This window comes from Scylla paramamosain, chromosome 18 (genome assembly GCF_035594125.1).
Source record: "Scylla paramamosain isolate STU-SP2022 chromosome 18, ASM3559412v1, whole genome shotgun sequence".
In the NCBI taxonomy this organism is placed as follows: domain Eukaryota; kingdom Metazoa; phylum Arthropoda; class Malacostraca; order Decapoda; family Portunidae; genus Scylla; species Scylla paramamosain.
Genome location: NC_087168.1, coordinates 22035887 through 22057376, shown reverse-complemented (window position 1 = coordinate 22057376; position 21490 = coordinate 22035887). Strand labels below are relative to the sequence as shown.

The following is a 21490-nucleotide window of genomic DNA, read 5'->3' as shown; positions in this document are numbered from 1 at the left end:
CTAATGCAGGATGGCAAAACAGAATCTGACAGATCCTGTTTCTATAAGTGTGCCCTGAGGTCAGATTTGTAACTTTACATTGCTTTAGGAAAGAATGATAAACAAGTCTACCTTCCCTTTGCAGTCCAATTGATGAGGAGTAAGAGATGGTGTCTGGGCCATTACTAATACTTCTTATTTTTTATTTATTTATTTTTTTTTTCCAGACCACTTTTCTCTATTAGTGCAACTTGAGATGCGACCTGCGACTGCAGCCCTGTGTCATCCTAATGGACTTCTCCACCGGTAGCCTGTGGCAGACAACACCCCTACAATCCTATCATCACCACCACCTCCACCTTCACCACTACCACAACCTTCACCACCACCCTCACCACTTCCACCACCACCACCTTCACCATCACCAACACCAACACAACCACCACAACCACCACCACAACTAACATCACAGGGGCACAGTCCACTCACCTCGGGTCTCCTGAAGAGGTGTCTGACCCCTTGGGGTAGGCCAGGCTCACAGCAGTAGTTGTCCAAGCTGATGACTCCTGCTGACACTAATGATTTTCTGAGTAATGTTTCAATTAAGATGAACAGTGTGCTTGTGATAATGTTCCAGGTGAAATAGGAAGAAGGTGGAATAGCCTACACCCACCTTGCTCACCTGGCCAGGAAGCACAGTTTGTCATCATTGAAATGTTACTTGTGGCTCTGGCATATTTGATGAGCCTAAGTTATATGGGTGTTACGGTACAAAGAAAACATTAAGTTTGAACTTTTAAAAGTGAATGGTTGAATGTATTGAAATTGTTTTTTGGAAGTAAGTGGGGCTGGATCTTGTACAAAAAAAGTAGAGCTGATAGGTAGGTCTGAACGTAACTTTTGACTGTGCCCCTTATCTTGCCTTTGGCTTCCAGGCTTGTGTGTCACCTTCAAAAGAAGCACACAAGCAGCTGCCACTCCGATCTCACTTGTGTGTTCCGATGGGCCCAGCCTCCCTACCTCTTCCCTCCCATGTTCCCTACACACACACTCATCTTTTTTAACTTCCAAATTCCACTGTCTGCCAAGAATTGAAGATATGCCATACAACCAGACTATCCACTCCCTTCATCAGTCTGGGATGATCACCTGCACTCTAACTCCACCTCACTGCCACCTGCCACGCCACCAGCATCAGAGGCCACTTCCTTGCCCCCTCCCCTCACACCCTCACACAGCTGAAGCCAGGCTATGTCAAATCTTGCATGTTCCCACTTCTTCATGCATCCAACAGTTTAACTTTCCGGAAGCCAAATTATTTGCAACTACAATGTTGTACAGGAAGTATGCCCTCCCTTTACTACATAATTTGTTTGTAACCATGCCATCTTAAACACATGGATGGTATGATATTTTTTCATCCAGAAGCTGACCAGCCCAAGCTTACAACATCTCCCTATGGGGCTGCTCCCCACCACTTGAACACCTGAAACACGCACCACCAACATTGGATATCTAGTTGTTCTTAAAGGCTTTCCTGCCCTATTTTTAAAGTGTGTGTGTGTACGTGTGTGAGTGTGTGTGAGTGTTTGTGTATGTGTGTATGTGTGTGTACCTGGGGATTAGTTGAGAGGTTCAAAAAAATACATTGGTTGGAACATCCTTCACAATTAAGTACGTGTCTGGTTGATCGTGACTTAACTTTTATCAGTGCTTGAGCATTACTTGTTTCCAACCAAGAGTATCATTAAACCAGCCTCTCTTATTTGATTAAAAACTATATATATTGATACTGTTGTTTCTTACCTCTGACCAGTTTTCATGATATGGCCCATAAGAGAGCAGGGACAAAAAGGGAAAATTGAGTTTTAGTGTAACTCTTGGAATCCTGCTTTTTATGTAGTTTATTACTTCTAACCTATTTGGCTGAGCCTTTTCATTTCAAACCTAGCGGTTTTAAGTTGTGTATGTGATACAAGCACCAGACATTGTGAGATATTCCTGTACAATATGGACCAGTCCATTTACAGATTTGTAATGAAAACATTTGCCTCTTCATTGACAATATTATGTTCATACTTAAATTTATTATATATTGACGTGTGTATGTATAATTTTATTAGTATTAGCATTAATCTTCACACACCACCAGAGATTTTTGTCACCATATGTTTTACTCCACTGTTTATGTATCATCTGTCCTTGTGCCGTGCCCTCCCTGTGATAAAGTCTAATTGCAAAGTTGTCCCAGTCAAGCTTATACATATTTTTATTTTAGAGCTGTATTGAGTCTGTATGACACACCAAAATTAAACTTTGCTGAGTTCAGTACAGCACCAAATGGGAATATTCATAGTAATAATGATAATCTAATTATGGCAGTCACTGATATCGACATTTCAATAGAATTTATTGACCCACCATACATACTACGTATATTCCTTCCATGACGATGGTGTGACATGGGTGTTTGTGTATTGCAGTGATGTACTGTACAGTGTTATGAGTAATCTTACTGCAGATCACATGATATGGATTTTTAAGGCCAGTAACATAATCCTCAAGTGATTTATCCACACAGAAATAAGGCATTATTTGAAGTCATTTATTTTCCAAGTGAAAAATTTTACTTTGTTTTATTTAGTTTGAATTTTTTTAGCAACATTTGCAAAATTGTGGAACTTTCTTCGGCAAGTGATTAGGATTATTATAAAATTGATTGAGTAAAGTGATTTTTTTGAAAAATTAGCAACATTTATGCTTATGTTATCTCTGTAGCAACCATAGCAAAATTTTGTGACAACTAGGACAATTACTGATATTACCACATGAAATGAGACATGTATTATTGCCAGATCAGATGTTTTCCTTTCAATGCTTCTTACATCAGTAGTCAATATGCTACTCCTGAAGTTGATTTCATAGGAGGTAAGTAATTTGTGCAACTCTTGAAGGAGGGCAGCCAACAGGGTTTAATATTTCCACACGTGTAATCATCTGATGGAATTTGCTGCGTTAGAAGACTGGCTCCTCTTTATTGTCAATCCTTTGGGAAGTTTGTAATCGTAATTGTTGGAGAAGCAGGAAGAGTGCTCTGTATGTAATCCATGTTTTCTGCCTTTTCTTATTTATGCTACTCTTGCATAACCTTCAAACTATATTTTATGCATACACTGGAGTAAGTAATCTAGATTGATCTTTGTAAATGGTTATGGGCTGTTTGAGGCTTCTTGAAGGACCTAGTCAGCAGATCTTCGGGTATACTCTGGTGACAGTTTGCAACTATTCTTAATAACACAGGCTACAAATGACTGCCATCAAAATTTTATCATCTTTTGTGTTTGAGAGTTTGTAATGTTAGGTATCAAGTCAAGTTTTATACATACTGGACCTCTCATAGAGGGTTATGAACAAATGTTGAACTGCTTTATATTTGTAGCCTACAACCTTCTTTGTTGTTTTTGTAAGGCATAATATGTAGTGAGAATGTTTGTAACTGGTTTTGGATTAGATGTGTCCCGTACTTGATCAACGCTGGAGGCTAGTCTGCTCCAGTGAGTCCGCTTGTGCCGCCTCGGTACACGACCGCCCTGCTGCAGCCCCCACCCCTGTGCACCCCACCACTCACTCACATCGTCACCCACTACAAGCATACTCATTTCAATGGAGTAACCATCCAAAATGTATATTGATGTAAATGTTTTGACTGGCCAGCTTACAAATATCAGTATGAAGCTGTTGACCTTTTAAGTCATATTTAAAAAAGTAACTTTAGGAAGTAATATCAGTTAAACTTATTGTTTGTAGCTATATTGCACAAATCAGAATTGTTGAGTTGCAGCATTTTTCTCATATCTAGTTCTGTATATTGTTATGTCTTTTCATTCATATATTATTGTACGTCATTCTGTATACTTGCATTCATACAGTTTACTTATCTCTGAGCATCAGAGTCCTCTGTGATGCCCAAGAGATGTGCTGTGGGCCAAGTGCCTGCATCACGGCCCAGCTGGGGTGCCACTATCTGTAAAGCTTTATTTTTTTGGTGGTGCCACTGCTAGCCTGGCTGACCCTCAACCTCCACCTCACGTACTTGGTATCGCACCAGTCTTTTATTTTGGATATTTTTATTTTTTAAATTTTTTTATTTATTTATTTATTTTATTTTTTTCTTGGGATAGATATATCAGTTTCTTTTCAGCAGTTTTTCAGTGATATTGTATAGTAGTGTGTAGTTTAAGTTTTATTGTACCATATAATTTTTGATCGAAGTATAACGTTGAATTAATGACCGCTGGAGGAAAACGCAAAGTGAAGGCAGCTAGAGGCGGCTTGAGGGCTGGCCGGGGGGAGAGCCGTGGCAGGCACAGGAGCACTTGGGTGGAGTGAGTTAGGGCTAGTGCAAGTGGCGGTCCTCAGCAGTACAAAATGTCTCCTGTGCCCCGTGCAATGGTCATTATTATAATATAATTACTCTTGACGTCAGTTCATCACCCAGTCCTCACCCGACCACGCGGTAGCACACGCGTCTAGACATTAGTAACGTTAGGATTCAGTAATAAAATACTGCAGATTACTAGCATTTTATTTAACCTGCACCAAACACTGTGACGTGAAAAGAAACGGTACAGAGAAGGAAGAGGTTTGAAGACTGTTGAACGTGAAAAGAAACGGTACAGAGAAGGAAGAGGTTTGAAGACTGTTGAACGTGAAAAGCAGTGAAGAAGAGCTATGCAAAGTGAAATGAAGTAAAGGATGACTGGAGAGAGAGAGAGAGAGAGGACAATGCCCCCAAATGCCACTGCGAGTACCGTTCGGAAGTTTATTATTGTCGCATGATGTTTTCTGCAAAGTAACACTGAACTACTCATAAGTTAGTCTGTTCTTTACTCCACTTAACATATCAGTAAAGTTAAAACTTTACTATACCCAAGCATCACTTGTATTACGAGAGAGAGAGAGAGAGAGAGAGAGAGAGAGAGAGCAAACTCGGGAAACCCACTACTCTGAAAAAAAAAAAAAAGAGCTTGCTACTAGGCTACTTAACATGACACCATAAAGCACCCAGAAGCCAAGATAGACAGTGCCGCATTTGTTCTGATGGCATAACACGCACTCGTCTTTCACATAAGTTACGTCTGATACCATAATTTGATCTTAACGCATCCCATTATCCCCACACTAGGAATACATTGCTAAGGTTCATTTGTCGCCATTTCTTAGTGACCTGCAGGCCCACAGGTTTCATGAAACAGACCTCTGATCGTGACCTTGGCAGGCCGTTGGTAACAAGCGTGGCTCCCAGGACGCTGAACCACGCGGCCACCCTGACGTCAACAACGTTATCTAAAAATATGACCGCATCAGACTGCTGGTTACGTACTTTCATCCCCAACGGACTTAATTAAGGAGTCACACACACACACACACACACACACACACACACAGTATGTGAGTTTACAGGCACACACACTCACTTTCTCTCATCGTCTGATAATAAAAAAAAAAGTCGCTCATTTCTTCATTGTCATTTTTACATCAACACAACTTATTCATTACTTCCATCATCCCGTTCGGCTGTTCCCCTCCAGTCTCTCACACTTGCACCTCCTTTTTTCCTTCTCCTCTTCCCCCTCTTAATATTATTTACTACCCGCTGTATGTAATATGTAATGGAGTAGGATACATGTGGCAGGGTTTGGTAGCAATGCCTCTGTGCAGACACTTCACTTTAGTGTCCCTCGCGTTCTGTGCTTTCCTTCATTTAAGTCATTTAACTCGACACAAAGTCCTCACGACGAGCTGGAGCCGTGATCAGACCATTCCTAAAGACTTCACTCGTCAGGAGATGCGGTTTCTACTTTGTTTATTGATGTCCACCGTGTCTCATGCAAGCAAATTTCCATCGTGCCGTCCCTCGAGCGTATATTTGAGACTCCTGGGAATGTGTGTGACTGTGTGGCCTGTTCTGAAATTCTGGCTTCTCATTATTTTCAAAAGCCACAGATTATTAGTCGGGTTCTCATGGGCGTTTTTTCCCACTGATGTTACAGAATTCTTGCTAAACTATCATTCGAGTTGTGAAAACCCACTGGAAAACCCCAATAATCCACAAGAGCTTGTTACGCTGAAGGGTTTGAGAATGAAGTCACTGGGACGAAAGTAGTATTGAGTAAGTTCTTTTGGTATTAGTAGGTTGAAGATTGTTGCTGTCACTGCACATGTATAAGGAACTACTAAGCAAAGGAATCTTACCCATAATCTACAATCTCGTCTTGCTGTTTTCATAATTAAATTGATTCCTTTATTCTGCTTCTCGTGGTTAGCATCAACAACGTGATACCACAAGGAGAGCTCTAATAATCGTCACTTTGATCAGCTGTCGCCTCAAACAAGAACTGCCCTCATCCACACTCGCCGTGAATGATGTACGTACCATAGTGTGTTTGTTATGACGGATTTCATCACCCACTGAAGCTCGACAGACTCCAGACAGCCCAACCAGAAGAGGATATTATACAGTTATTCTTTGTTGGTTGGCTGGCTCCATGCATTCACTCACACGTTACATTAATGCATGTTTTTTTTTTTTTTCTCTGGCGCTTATCCTTGGAAATACTTAAAAGTTATCATCTTAAATTTTATCCTCGTGTTGTATAAGCCTATTTTTCTTCATTTCTTTTCTCTTCCTCCTCCTTTTTCTTCCTACTTCTTGTGCCCATCTTCGCTTTGTATCGCTTCTAAAATCCTCATTCTACTCTCATCCCTTTCCTTTTCCTTCTTTTCTTTTACCCTTTTTCTACACCTCTATTGCACTATTGCTGTAACAAAAGCAACACCAGTAGCACTGATGACACAACAAAAAAGTGCAGATACAAGTACACGCAGACTCGACTCCTTTGAAACTGGCTTCATTAGTTCAATGGGTAATGTGATCGCCTTGTGCTTGACGCGCCGAGAATCGAATCCCGAGGACAGACCGCAATAAAAGTCTTCAATTGCCTCTAACTGCTGGTTTCGTCATGTAGTTTCTTGAGTATTGCAAAATGCTGGTATGTTTCCTCCCCCTGCACACGTATACAATAATCATAGTAAGGCGATTAAAAGGAAAATATCAACAGATAAAAGTATAAGTAAGCGCAAGTATAGCAACAGCAGTACAAACAATAACAGCAGCAAGTAAATAAGCAGACAGCAGATAAAGTAAGTAGTATTGCACTCACAGCACGCCAGTTCTCAAGCGTGCGATAATAAACTCACACTGCCGCAATGTTGCTTCCCTAACTGAAGTACTGTCCTTTACTGCTACGTTCAGGGTTATTGTTCTGATTCTATTAACTGCATGTCTCCACCTACGGCTCACTTATATTAGACATTGTACTCGATATGTTGGTTATCCTCTACCTCTCACTTATGCAAGAGGTAACGAGCATTTTCCTCCGCCATTTTCTTTATTGATAATTTAAAGAAGAGCTGGATTTCTTCTGAGTCGAATGGCTTTAAAGAGGAAGTTTTCACACATCTTAGTTTCGTCAGAAGAACCGCAAGACAATTATAAAAGTAAGAAGAAAATGATGATGGAGAGGAATTGCAATAATAAGTAAATGAAATATTGTAACTTAAGCTTATACGCATCTTAGCTTGTCATGAGAAAGTTAGAAAAAGGTGAAAAAAAAAAAAATGCTGTGAGAAACACCTAAGATATCGTAGCGTGAGCTCACATTGCTTTATTATGAGAAACGTAAGGATACCAGAAGAAAATAAAGGTGATGATGAAGGGACGTATGTACAGTACACTGCCTTGAGAAACAACTACAATATCTTTGCGTGAGTTCATATCGCTATGAAAGGCGCAAGGAAATGAAGAAGAGAAAATGAAGAAGAATAAGGGATTACCGAAACGTAAGAGGTTAACTCAAGCAGCGTTCAAGCATCCCCTCAACACAGCCCCGGAACTACTTAACGAGGCATCTCAACCACCCACCCCTCTAACCTTTAATCTCTTACTGCGATATGCACCAAGCTATATTTAAAAACACCCGATCATGAGGAGCAGGAAAGAAAAAAATAAAAAATAAGGAACATAATCCCCGGGCACCGCAGCATCCCGGGAGTGGAGGAAGCGAGAGGAGGAAGGGGAAGGAATACTGCACTGTACGTCTCGTGTCAGGTTACTCATTACTGGTGGAGTGTTACCCGCGCCTGAAACATATAAATTGCGAGGATATTTTCCTGTACCAGACTGTTATTATTATCGCACTTATAGTTATCATTATTATTATTACTAGGAAGGACGCGCGTATCTGTACAATAGGATGGGGTGCTCTCTCTCTCTCTCTCTCTCTCTCTCTCTCTGATAATACGCCTAGCTCATCCTAAGGTCAACAAACAATATGGTTAAGAAGTATCAGCAGATCTCTCATTCAGTGTGATATATCGCTCGAGGGTTGAGAGGCGGACCAGTGCCAGTGAGGGGTGGAGGTGGCGCCCACTGAGTCAAGGCCAAAGGCGTGAGCGGGAGTTCGTCACTCCTCCAGTCCTCCCCTCCTGGTTCCTTCTCAGTTCCCTTGTGGTCCGTGCAGTGAGCGCATCACGTGGAACCTCCCGGTGCTGGAGGACTTGTGGCGGACTCAGATCTATCGGAACAAGAACTTGGTGCGCAAGGATTCTATGTAGTGTTGTACGTAATGTCTTCGTTGTGTTGTTGTTGTTGTTGTTGTTGTTATTATTATTATTATTATTATTATTATTATTATTATTGTTATTATTATCATTATTATTTATTCATTCATTATTTCTAAAGGTGTGCCTAAAAGTGCTCCCAGCGATGTTTATCTTTTCAGGACGAATTTAAATTCACTCATACGCTTGAAAGTCGAATTAAATTAAAGGTTTTCAATGCATAAATGTTTCGTCTTCGTTGTGTGAGTGTGTAATCTTAAAATCCTTATAAGAGCAATTCTTGTCAGAAATTGTTTATTTAGCGAGAGGGGGTTAATTAAGTGAACTCGTGGGTATAGGGTTGGAGTTAAATGTTTCTTGTATTTTAATGTATTGCGTTGGACTTTAAACAAATACTAAATGTTTATTTTAACTCAGCGGAGGCAACTTAGCTAACACATCTTTTACAATAGAGAGAGAGAGAGAGAGAGAGAGAGAGAGAGAGAGAGAGAGAGAGAGAGAGAGAGAGAGAGAGAGAGAGAGAGAGAGAGACCTCCATTAATCCGGTATCTAAAGGAGGGATAAGAAATAACCATGTACGCGTTTATATTGTGTTTACTTAGGAAGATCTTCACTCCATTTCTGGCTAAAGGATGCCCAGTGTGTCTCTGGTGAGTTTCACAGTGCTGTCTGTCACTGAGGTTTTTCCCAGTGCCTTAAGTTGTGCTCCATTAGACGTTTTTCCTCTTTTTTTCTGCTTTTTTATCTGTTGAAATTCCTTTGTTGTTCCTAATTTTCGAGTGCTCGTCATGTTAAGAGAGTTGATAACCACTGGATCGTTACTATGAAAAGATGTCCTCTGGTTTTTATTAATGGAAATTGCTTATCTTCTTGAAAAACGACAGCAGCTAACCAACACAATGGAGTGAAATTAACGTGAAGGGCATCGCAGCAGCAATTGAAATACCAAGGCACTCCTGGAGGGACTGTTTGTTTTTACTTTTAGAAACGCGAGAAGGACAAGTAAGAGCCGGCCCTTCTCCAGCCTCTCAGGGAAGGTCCTTGGGAGTCCGCGAGCATTCCTCCGTCTAGTGAACAAAGAAAAAATGTTATGACGTGAAGAGAGACGAAATAACATACTATCGAACAATGAGTGCTCCAAAAGTATTGAGTATGTTGCTCCTGTCCGTCGCATGGGCAGAAGCGACACACACATCGAAGTCATTACAAAATGCCCAGCCAGAAATTTACGGAGACACTCAGAGAACTTACAAAGAGTCGAGTGGGCTTGAGAGATCTCGAAGACAAGCTTACTACAACAATCGAGAGCCTGTGTCGCGGGAAAACGAGGAAAATGACATTCTAGATCAAATCCAGACTGCGACTGCCACCGACTTGGGATCTTCTTTCAACTTCGGCGCTCAGTTCTCGCAAGGATACATCGATCTGGGCTCCCGCGACCTGGTGGAGGAGGGCGCCGCTACCCTCGCCTTCGTCTTCGACACCACCGGCTCCATGTCAGATGATATGCAGCAAGTGATCGTGGGTGCTGGCGAGATTCTCAACACGGTGCTGGAGAAATTTGACCGTCCCATCCACAACTATGTCTTTGTTCCCTTCCACGATCCCGGTGAGTCTCATCTTTATTGTTTCTTCAACTTTCACATAAGTAGGTATTCAGTAATATTCTTTAATACAGTTAAGTTTCTTATGTTTTTTGAGCATGTATTTCCTGTTGTCTTGATGCTAAGTTACATTTGCCTTTCGTAAGAAAAGCTATCACAATAATTATTTAGTGTTTTTTTCTTTATATCAGATTTGCTGCAATATTTTTTCTTATCATTACACCTACGATTTGTACTTAAAGATTAGCTTTGTCTTCTCCAGTTGACAGGGAGAGAGAGAGAGAGAGAGAGAGAGAGAGAGAGAGAGAGAGAGAGAGAGAGAGAGAGAGAGAGAGAGAGAGAGAGAGAGAGAGAGAATGATGATGATGACGCTGATGTTTATTAGAAAATAACCAGGATTAGCCCTACACAAAAACAGCCGGTATGAGAGAATTACCCTACGATAAAAACAGCAAGGCGGGTCATTTGCTTTATGGGTCCTCTACACGCCGGATAATTTAAGTCCCCTTTGACCTACTTGGAGGAAAGCAGGGCGAAGTACTTTAGGTCGTCGTGTGTGTTGTGTCTGTGTCTGCGGCCCAAGGTTATAGGGATGATGAACAAGTGGGTATGTGAGCACTGCTGTTAATGATGGTGGCTTTTGATGACTATTATAATGATGCGTCAGCTACTCCTCCATCATCAGCAGCAGGCGAGTTTCCTGGATATAAAATTAGATATATTACAAGAGTTAGCCGACTATTTAATTTACAAATAGTTCACGAGTCTCGTAAGGATATCATTGTAACACCGTGAGTTTACCCAAAGGAGCGATTCTAGCAAAGTCGCTGTACAGAAACTAGCGGTCATTCTAGCTTCATTCCAGATTTCCGTAAGAAATTAAGTGTTCCTAGCAGAACCTCTCTCGTGAATGTGAGCTAATTGGTCTTCGTGTCATCATTACAAGTCACGTATAAAACTTTGGAAACGAATTCTCGACGGTGCAGAGGTTGGTAGGTACAAAAGTTTGTTGTGAAATGTGATCCTCGTCGACACCCTCGTGCTGACCCGCGAGTTCTTTCCCCAAGCCTCCCACCACGCGCGTGTGCCTCCCGCTCCTCGTCCACCCGCCTCTAAGGCACGTGTGAGTGTGTTTTACTCTGATGAAAAAAAAAAAAAAAAAAGCTTAACATGAATCGCTCCCACGGTCCCAGTTTTGGCTTTGTAAAATGATATAGTGAGGTAGGTCCGGGAGCAACTCACACTCACACTGGCTGACACACTCCATCTGTGGCAACAAACTCCAGCCAGCCATATCAGGAGGCGGCGGCACCCCTCGGGAGAACACTGTTGTCTTTGTAAACATATCTTTCAACCTTTCCCGGGAGGCTGGCTGGCTGGCTCCCTCACTTCCTCATCGCCGGAAGAACGTAGTCGTTTTAGGAGTTTTCATTATGCTTGTGTGAAAATGAATAGTGCAACTTTCATCTTCAATAAAGTTACCTATAAAATTATCGTTAATGCGTCTGGGAATCATTATTTACATTATTACTCTGCTTTCTAAGAGGTGAGTGAGGTCATGGTAAAGATCATCGGAACAAACATGTTAAATCACACTCCTCAGCTTATTTCATCTTTCAGTATATATTGCGCGCTTATTGTTATTTACCTTTGAGTTCTTTGTCCCTTCACACCATACAATCCATATTTATTCAGTTAACGATGCTAGAAAAGTATATTAACTAATTTTCCTACATTTGTTATTTCTTACATAAAATAAATACTTCCCAAAAGGTAAGCTGTCGTTTGGAGGCGGTTGCTTGGGAGAGGTGACTCGCCGTCCGCCAAGTGCTCCTGTACGCAGTTGCCAGAAAATCAGACAGCGATAAAGCTCAGACAGAATGGCTTGGCGTAATAGTGGTGGTGTATAGGACTAGCACCCGCGGCCTCCTGTGTACGCTGAGTAATCCCCACAGGCGGTACTCTGGTTAGGCGTTGTCACGTGAGATCTTTGCGGGATTGCGTCTGGGAGAACCAAATCCTACGACAGCGAGGCGAACATGCGAGGTTTAACCAGTTAGGCTCAGGAGTAGTGTGTAGCGTAGCGACCTGCTGGCTTTTACTTAAGGCGTCAGAGGGCAAGATTAAGGGGAAGGAGGCAGAGTTCAGTAACCCTATCATACCACAGTAGCCTGAGAGCGAAAGACGTCCCATGACCCCAGATATCAGGCCAGCCCTTCCTCCTTTGCTCCCCCACCGACAACGCCCACTTCACCACACTGCCTCGCCCTCTACGCACCTCTTCTTGCCGCCAGCATGTTGAAGACGGAAGCAGCAGAACTAGGGAAGGTGTATAATAAGTATTTGGTAGTGAATTGTTTTGCTGAAAGAGGCATTTTTACGGACAGACATCACCCTGCTGATTAGGTGAACGCGTTGATTCTCCCCTCCCGTCCGAGCCGATGCTCTGCTACCATGCTTAGTCGCGAAGCTTTGAACTAGTCAAAATGATATACTAAAAATTATTAAACTATGCATTTGCAAAGGTGTAGATTGACCGAATATAGCAGGTTGGTTTAGGAAAGGGATAATTTCGTCGCTCTCCATCAGTGATTTGGAGGAAAAGGTGGATCGGTGTGATGTGCTTGTGTATCATGAAACATTTCTGAATATTTCCATTGTCACATGTATTTGGTCTCCTAAGAATATTTACGAGCAAGGAGGTAAATGTACATATCTGGTTGCAGAGGTGGGTCCTGTGACAGCCACCACAGACCCTGTAAAGTTCCAAGAGTCCCTCAAGGAATCACACATATTTGGAGGAGGTGACTGTCCAGAGATGGCCATTAGGGCGATCAGGATGGCCTTAGATATCAGTCTGCCTCACTCCTACGTGTACGTATTCACGGACGCCAGAGCCAAGGACTACTACCTCCTAGACGACGTTCTGCAAATCATCCAGAAGAAGCAGTCACAAGTAAGGGCGTGGGAGAAGTAATCCATCATTGGTACCTAAAGGTGAAAGTGTACAAGATTATTTGAAGATTAAACCACAAATTCCTTTAGTATTATTGCATAATAATTTTGCCTTGTACATATTCCTCATATGGGTGATAATCATACCACATCTTGTTCCTTTTAACTACCAATGTGGACAGGCTACCAGCTTTTCCCTCTTACTCTAGCTACTCATCGTCCACCACTTTCTCTTCTCTACCTCCTAACCTTCAACCTTTCCTATAAAAAATAAATAAATAAATAAATAAATAATAATAGTGCACCATTTATTTAAACAGCACTTCGGGTGTCGTAACCCTCCTCCTTACCTTTAAGGGAAGGCAGAGGTTACACAGGAACTGCACTAATTCTTTATATAACAAACACCACAAGGTTTAAATCCAGGTAACCGAGGGTTAAGGCCGGGGTTCTCACAGTGGGGTAAGCCACAAACGCAGTTCAGAAACGTTAACACTATTTATTAACCAGTAGTTAACACATTTCACGATACTCGCAAGCCACGAAAGACCAGAATTCCAACACATTAAACATATAATGACCTTTCGATAAATCTTGACGTCACTTTTCACTTTACGTTAGCAAGCTTTTATCGACCAATCTCAGGTCATTCAGTAACTTATAAACACATAAGTAAGGACACATATAACATAATCACATAAAAGAATAACCAAATGTAACATTAAAAATATTAGCACTACATGCGAAGTGCCACAAAAGATATTAAAATCACTCATCAAGATTCAGCATTATATCAACACTTGGTAAATGATATAAAATATGTGGGGACCACAGTATACTGAAACAACATTTTAAATCGAGACCCACAAGGCACTTAGGAAAAAAGGCAGCGACTGTAAGGTAATTTGATCACAAGATTAATTATGAATAGGCTAGGTCCATTAACTTCACGGCCTTAATCACCTTTACTCGGCGCTCGGGTGCCTCGTCACCAGGGCAGGCACTGTCCTGTTCGTGTGACCAGGGATGCCGTAAGCCTCACAAGGGGTCACGGCGATAACCAGTGACCTCTGGGGCAATGGGTGGCCAAGGCCTGGGTGCTTTGGCGACAACACACCCTCGGCTTGGCTACGACACAGGAATACGTTCCTTGGCTAGTATCCTTTCACGTTGGAAGTGTTCCTACTTAATTAGTGTTGCAGTATATTTTCACCATAAAAAATGATTGTACAAAATAAATCATCAATGCATCCTGACATCTCCTTGTATGATTATATTTTACTAATGCTGTATTTAATTTTCCAGGTGGTGTTTGTGATGACAGGTGACTGTGACGACCACACCCACCCTGGTTACCAAGCCTTTGAGGACATTGCCTCCACATCAGCAGGACAAATCTTCCGCCTGAATAAGGGGAATGTGAAGGAGGTGTGATAACAGGGTGCATTATGTATAGAATTTTTTTTTTTTTATATCAAGATTTTTTTTTAATTAATTTCGACTAGTATAGGGAAGGAATACTACTGTACTTAGGTTTGAATTACCGTATTTGCCGGCATATTAGATGCACCTCTCCATAAGATGCACCCCTATTTAACAAGGATGTTTTGTGGAAAAAAAAATTATGATGTTTTATCTTAGATTTACTGAAAAAAAAATGTATATGTGTGTTTGTGTGTGTGTGTGTGTGTGTGTGTGTGTGTGTGTGTGTGTGTGTGTTTCATGTAGGGGCCAAGGGCAACAAAATTTTTGAATACAAAGAAAGGTCCACTTAATGCTAGTTCCCATAGAAATGTCAGCTAGAAAAAAAAAAAAGATAAGTGACTTGAAACTTCCCTCTTAAAAGAGTTCAAGTCATAGGAAAGAGGAAATACAGAAGCAGGGAGAGAGGTCCAGAGTTTACCAGAGAAGGGGATGAATGACTGAGAATACTGGTTAACTCTTGCATTAGAGAGGTGGACAGAATAGGGATGAGATAAAGAAGAAAGTCTTGTGCAGTGATGCCACAGGAGGAGGGGAGGCACGTAGTTAGCAAGATCAGAAGAGCAGCTAGCATGAAAACTGGTAGAAAATAGCAAAAGATGCAATGTTGTGGTGATGAGAAAGTCAATTAGAGGAGAGGTGTTGATAAAATGAAAAGCTTTTGATTCCACCCTGTCTAAAAGAGCAGTATGAGTGGAAGCCCCCCCTCCCCCATACATGTGAAGCAAATTCCATACTCTGTGTGTGTGTGTGTGTGTGTGTGTGTGTGTGTGTGTGTGTGTGTGTGTGTGTGTGTGTGTGTGTGTGTGTGTGTGTGTGTGTGAGAGAGAGAGAGAGAGAGAGAGAGAGAGAGAGAGAGAGAGAGAGAGAGATTTCTCAATACTTCCTCTCTCCCTCTAATTCTTCACTCACTCCTCACCCTTGTGCGAGAGAGAGAGAGAGAGAGAGAGAGAGAGAGAGAGAGAGAGAGAGAGAGAGAGAGAGAGAGAGAGAGAGAGGGAAGGGAGAAGAGGACAGGGAAGGAGAGAGAGAGAGAGAGAGAGAGAGAGAGAGAGAGAGAGAGAGGGAGGGAAGGGAGAAGAGGACAGAGAAGGGGAGAGGGCAGGAGAGAGAGAGAGAGAGAGAGAGAGAGAGAGAGAGAGAGAGAGAGAGAGAGAGAGAGAGAGAGAGAGAGAGAGAGAGAATTTTATAAGTAGCAATATTATTAGTTACAATATTTGTGCTTAGTGTATTACTGCTTCATTTCCACAGCTATAAGCCCAGTTATACAGGCCTAGGCATCTGTATTACAGGTGCATTAGAGTCATGGTAATTATTACTTTTTTTACGAAAAACGCATCTAATGCGGCGGCAAATACAGTATACCACATGGATTATGTTCAAGCTATCAGATGCCTTGCTCTTTAAGAGGAGTCTGTCATAACAGTTCTACTAAAACTCTTAATATTTGCTTTAATGTTTCTAGGTACTGGATTTCGTCCGTGTGTCTCTTGAATCCCACAAGGTGAATCTCCTCTCTCTTGACCGTGAAGATTTTGGCCCCGGGGAGGAGAGCCTTCCTCTCTTGGTAGACCCAACACTCAAGCAGTTCACCATCTCAGTGTCTGGAGAGAAACCAAAAATTGAAGTATGATTGCTTATAGTAGTGGAAATAATGTATTTATCTGGCTTCTCATTGTTTATTCAACAATTAACAATAGAGGCAATTATAAAATAATATAACTTTTTGATTATTTATATAAATAACATAAAACATTATAATTTGATCAATCCCTTGGTATATTATATGGTTGAATTTAGAAGCTGTTTTAAATTTGGTGTAAATGATAAAAAAAAACATTATCATTTGATTGATCATTTGAGATGTTATGCAGTTTTTCATATAAAAAAACAAAAAAACAGAATCATTGTTGAATTTTGCAGATATTTGATGCTGCAGGCAAAGACATCAGAGAGGAGGAAGGGGTGGAAGACCTACTGGATTTAGAGAATGTCAAAATTGTGGGTGTTAAGCAGCCCTTGCCAGGTAAGAATGATGAGGGATGCATTTTCTGTAGGAAGGAAACTTGTCCATTTGAAATAATCTGTAAAGTCTTGCTCCCTTCGAGAATTTTCTCCAGTAGTGTAGTAATGACTGAATATTTAACTTACTGTGGCTTTTCCAAGCATAAAATATTTGTTTCTTTGGGTCTTTTCTGTGTTGCTGAGGTCACTGTTACTTCATCCACTATCTCAGAAATTAAGCCTGTTACATTGCAACATGTCATCCTTTTTTCATGTCTGTGATTTCTCATATTTGACTGAATTAACTCATTCTCCTTGTTAAAATTGTGCCATTACAGTATAGTAATCTTGTTTTGACAGGGCAGTACAATATCTCTGTGGGCAGCGACAGCAAGTTTACTGTGCGTGCCACGGGAGTGTCGTCCCTGAGCTTTGATCATGGCTTCTCCCTCTATCCTACAACAGATTTTAAGGAAACATACCATAGGCCTATGACAGGTAATGCTAAGTGTTAAACTTTTTGTATTGTAATGAGGAAATGGATAAGTGTCCAACATAACTTGTCTATAGATGTACAGTATAGTACTTCTCCCTTGAATGTAATTTATCAAAAGTTCAATTATGTACCAATTTATTGTACTATATTTTTTTACTTTGAATTAATAGATATTGATGTTAATGTTTTTCTAACCAGGTGAAACATCATATGTTTTGTTGAAGCCATCAGATGTAACAGAATTTGGGGACTTGCTTCGGCTGCAAATGATCTCTCTAGATGGAAGAATTTTGGAGGACTTGCCTTTGACTCGTTTGCCCGGGTCTCTTCCTATTTACAATGGTACAGCATTTCTTACTCCAGACCAGCCCTTCAATCTCAAGGTGAGAATCACTTGTAAATATGTATATGTATGTTAATGGATTAATTTTATCTACTTTGAGATTTTATATTGGTTTCCTGTTATTATGTTCAAAATTTATTGATGTATTTATTTACTTATCTCAGATTTTTGGACGGGATAAACATGGATATGATTTTGAAAGGATTTCCTCAACTGCTGTGTCCTCACAGCTCCCAAGTGAGTATTATCATCATTATGTCATAACCATCCTCCTTACCTTTAAGGGAAGGCAGAGGTTACACAGGAACTGCACTAATTCTTTATATAACAAACACCACAAGGTTTAAATCCAGGTAACTGAGGGTTAAGGCCGGGGTTCTCACAGTGGGGTAAGCCACAAACGCAGTTCAGAAACGTTAACACTATTTATTAACCAGTAGTTAACACATTTCATGATACTCGCAAGCCACGAAAGACCAGAATTCCAACACATATTAAACATATAATGACCTTTCGATAAATCTTGATGTCACTTTTCACTTTACGTTAGCAAGCTTTTATCGACCAATCTCAGGTCATTCAGTAACTTATAACACATAAGTAAGGACACATATCACATAATCACATAAAAGAATAATCAAATGTAACATTAAAATATTAGCACTACATGCGAAGTGCCACAAAAGATATTAAAATCACTCATCAAGATTCAGTATTATATCAACACATGGTAAATGACATAAAATATGTGGGGACCACAGTATACTGAAACAACATTTTAAATCGAGACCCACAAGGCACTTAGAAAAAATCTTCTAAGTATTACTTACGACCAAGACGAGGCAGAGAATGACTAGGAGCTTCATGGTGTTGTTGAGTGGGAGCACCTTCCAGGAACTTGTTACACTCCACTCTTGGAGTCTAGTTAGGTCTGAGAGAATCGTTCGCTACTTCGCCTTATATTCCATTTTGACGACGGCAACGTCGACCTACATACATTGCTATCTACTACTACATAAGGAGTTATCCTTAAGGTTCAAAATCTAACTAGTTAGTACACTCATCTCTTCCTTCACTCCACATGATTACCAGGATACTTATACTTCACTGTAGGTGCGTAAGAAACATGTTTCATTGGGAGTCTATGGTTAACCACCTTTACACGCAAACATATATGGTTTTTCTATGACATTCTAGTTTGTGCACTACTGAAGTGTTTTGTGAAGTCAGCGACTGTAAGGTAACTTGATCACAAGATTAATTACGAATAGGCTTGGTCCATTAACTTCACGGCCTTAGTCACCTTTACTCGGCGCTCGGGTGCCTCATCATCAGGGCAGGCACTGTCCTGTTCGTAAGTTTCACAAGGGGTCACGGCGATAACCAGTGACCTCTGGGGCAATGGGTGGCCAAGGCCTGGGTGCTTTGGCGACAACACATCCTCGGCTTGGCTACGACAATTATCTGCAGATGTGAGGAACTCTCCCTTCCCTAAAACTCTACCCTGGGACTCACTAAGAAAACAGTTCTCTCTCAGATACCACAGTGCATGTGTGGACATGGACAATGTCAAAGATATCATGGGAATTTTCTAAGGTGCATTCTTATTTTTTCTTCATACTCTAAAAAGATGACAAAAAAGGTGCAAAGGACTGAAAACTTGGGAAAGTTCAAGTATAAATGTTTAAAGTACAAAAGTTGGGAAGGTTTAATATTATTTAAAGTTGAGGACTCCTTTTACCCTTTTACTCTTGTGGTTAGCAGAAACAGAATTACCAAAAAGAAGATATATACAAATGGGAAATAAAAACCAGTAGAATATACAATACTTTTATGTAGACATTTATTATTTCTTCTGTCATGGAACAGGTCCACCTGAAGTGAACTCAGTGAATCAGATAACAGGATACACCAATCAGCCAGCAATAATCAAATGCCATGTTCACACTCTGCTGCCCTTCACACTCCTCTGGCAGAAAAATGGACACAACATAGACACCGAACAGTCATATCCGTGAGTTACTGCTAGTGCTCCTGTGGTGTGTTGTTTCTGTATAGTGTAAAGATCTAATGAAGGGTGATTTCAGTGTGTGAGACACTTTAGATTATTTAAAAGTAGTCTTCAGATTGACTCAAACTCTATATTGTGTTTTCAGACAATCATCAGAGGTGCATTATATAGTAAATTCACCAAGCCAGGAAGATGAGGGCCAGTACACATGTATAGCAAGTAATAGTGTTGGTAATGGCTCCTCTGATGTGTACTTAGATGTGAAGGGTAAGTCAGGCTCCTTCCTCATATTTGTATTTGTTATTTATCTTGCTCTGATCATGATTTTTGTCTCTCTGATGTCCCTTTATGGAATGATGTAGAAAATAATGAAGTGTGCTGTAAAGGACATGACTTTTCTAGAAATTACAAGCATCTGGTACCTGTTTTCAGGTATATTTCCAATGTGATTTTTTGAAAATTCTGCATCTTTAATTTATAGAGTTTAAATGAACTAGGCATGGTAGTAATTGTAGCAAATTCACGAAGCTAATATTGTAGATGGTTATGAATCTAATATTGGTTGGATAGCTTGAGCAAATTGTTCATTGTAGTTTGTTAAGTAGCATTAGGAATGTTTTTGATTGCATGTTGGTACTTTCCTTTCATTATGAATGCCATAAGAGTTCTTGGTAACATTTGGTGTTTGATAACATATTGTTCCTTATCTAGTGTAACAACTCTCACCCAGATTCATGTGATATGTTACCTGTAAAGTGACACATTTGTTCCTGCCACTCAGTAGCTGGTGCAAGTTGTTCTGTTCCCTGCCCACAGAGCCACCCCCACAAGTTGTGGCTCCAAAAACTGTGACGGTTCTTTCCACACAACCTGCTGTTCTTACTTGCCATGTCACTTCAGCAGTAGAATACAACATTACCTGGTCTCGTTATGTTGAAAAGGGCCAGATCCAGGATTTCTTCGGGAGAACAGAAACCAGTAGGTACAGGGTTACCACAGGAATGTCTTGCTTTGATATCCTCAGCTTTTATTGTTTGCTTTGGTTGCAAACCAGTAGGTACAGGGTTAACGCAGGAATGTCTTGCTTTGATATCTTCAGCTTTTATTGTTTGCTTTGGTTGCAAATTCCTTTTTAAAGAACCAGCTAATGGGTCAACTTTTGTCATGGGATGGTGTTTGTCAAGCAACTTAATTATGTGCACCTTGTCTAAGTTTCTTGCTCTCTAAGTCTTTCCCAAGACATCATTTTGTGTTTTCTACTCCTTTTAGTAGTGCTTCTATCTGTGCTTTATTCAGTTATTTGTATTTTTTCATACCACATGGCCAACTTAATTTCTTGATGCTTGCATGTCTGCATATATGTTGGTGAAATATATAATGTACTTGCCAGTATTACTCTCTCTCTTTCTCTCTCTCTCTCTCTCTCTCTCTCTCTCTCTCTCTCTCTCTCTCTCTCTCTCTCTCTCTCTCTCTCTCTCTCTCTCTCTCTCTCTCTCTCTCTCTCTCTCTCTCTCTCTCTCTCTCTCTCTCTCTCTCTCTCTCTCTCTCTCTCTCTCTCTTTCTCTCTCTCTCTTCTATATATATATATATATATATATATATATATATATATATATATATATATATATATATATATATATATATATATATATATATATATATATATATATATATATATATATTTATATGAACCAGTATGATAATCTTTTACTTGTTGGTTTGCAGTTGGTGACTTTGTGAGTGTGGAAGAGCTGGAGGGATATCAAGTGCTGGCCAATGACTCCCTCATACTTCAGAAGCCCAGCAGCCAACATGAGGGGTGGTTCAGGTGTACTGCAGCCAGTGAAGGTCACTACCACACACACACACACACACACACACTAAGATATTCAAATAAGTTTTATTTCTAGGGCCAAGACTGAAGTATGAAATTT

At 40.6% G+C, this 21490-nt stretch overlaps 2 protein-coding genes across 11 annotated transcripts in view; both read left to right on the top strand.

The window, feature by feature from the left end:
* Positions 1 to 4555, top strand: part of LOC135109284 (CCR4-NOT transcription complex subunit 6-like) — a 91483-nt gene extending 86928 nt beyond the window's left edge. For all 5 annotated transcript variants that reach the window (XM_064020579.1, XM_064020581.1, XM_064020580.1 and 2 more), the window contains one exon: positions 207 to 4555. In XM_064020579.1, coding sequence (XP_063876649.1) covers positions 207 to 289 — 83 coding nt within the window. In that variant the 3' untranslated portion in view covers positions 290 to 4555. The remainder of the gene's footprint in view (positions 1 to 206) is intronic.
* A 3921-nt stretch (positions 4556 to 8476) lies between these two features.
* LOC135109281 (hemicentin-1-like) overlaps positions 8477 to 21490 on the top strand; it is a 65996-nt gene continuing 52982 nt past the window's right edge. The window contains exons 1-13 of one of the 6 annotated variants that reach the window (XM_064020570.1): positions 8477 to 8659; positions 9546 to 10270; positions 12992 to 13221; positions 14526 to 14648; positions 16168 to 16329; positions 16626 to 16728; positions 17067 to 17204; positions 17401 to 17585; positions 17710 to 17782; positions 19415 to 19559; positions 19702 to 19823; positions 20373 to 20534; positions 21282 to 21404. In XM_064020570.1, the coding sequence (XP_063876640.1) occupies positions 9790 to 10270; positions 12992 to 13221; positions 14526 to 14648; positions 16168 to 16329; positions 16626 to 16728; positions 17067 to 17204; positions 17401 to 17585; positions 17710 to 17782; positions 19415 to 19559; positions 19702 to 19823; positions 20373 to 20534; positions 21282 to 21404 (2047 nt within the window). In that variant the 5' untranslated portion in view covers positions 8477 to 8659; positions 9546 to 9789. The remainder of the gene's footprint in view (positions 8660 to 9545; positions 10271 to 12991; positions 13222 to 14525; positions 14649 to 16167; positions 16330 to 16625; positions 16729 to 17066; positions 17205 to 17400; positions 17586 to 17709; positions 17783 to 19414; positions 19560 to 19701; positions 19824 to 20372; positions 20535 to 21281; positions 21405 to 21490) is intronic. The other 5 variants (XM_064020569.1, XM_064020567.1, XM_064020566.1 and 2 more) reach the window with 5 other exon arrangements.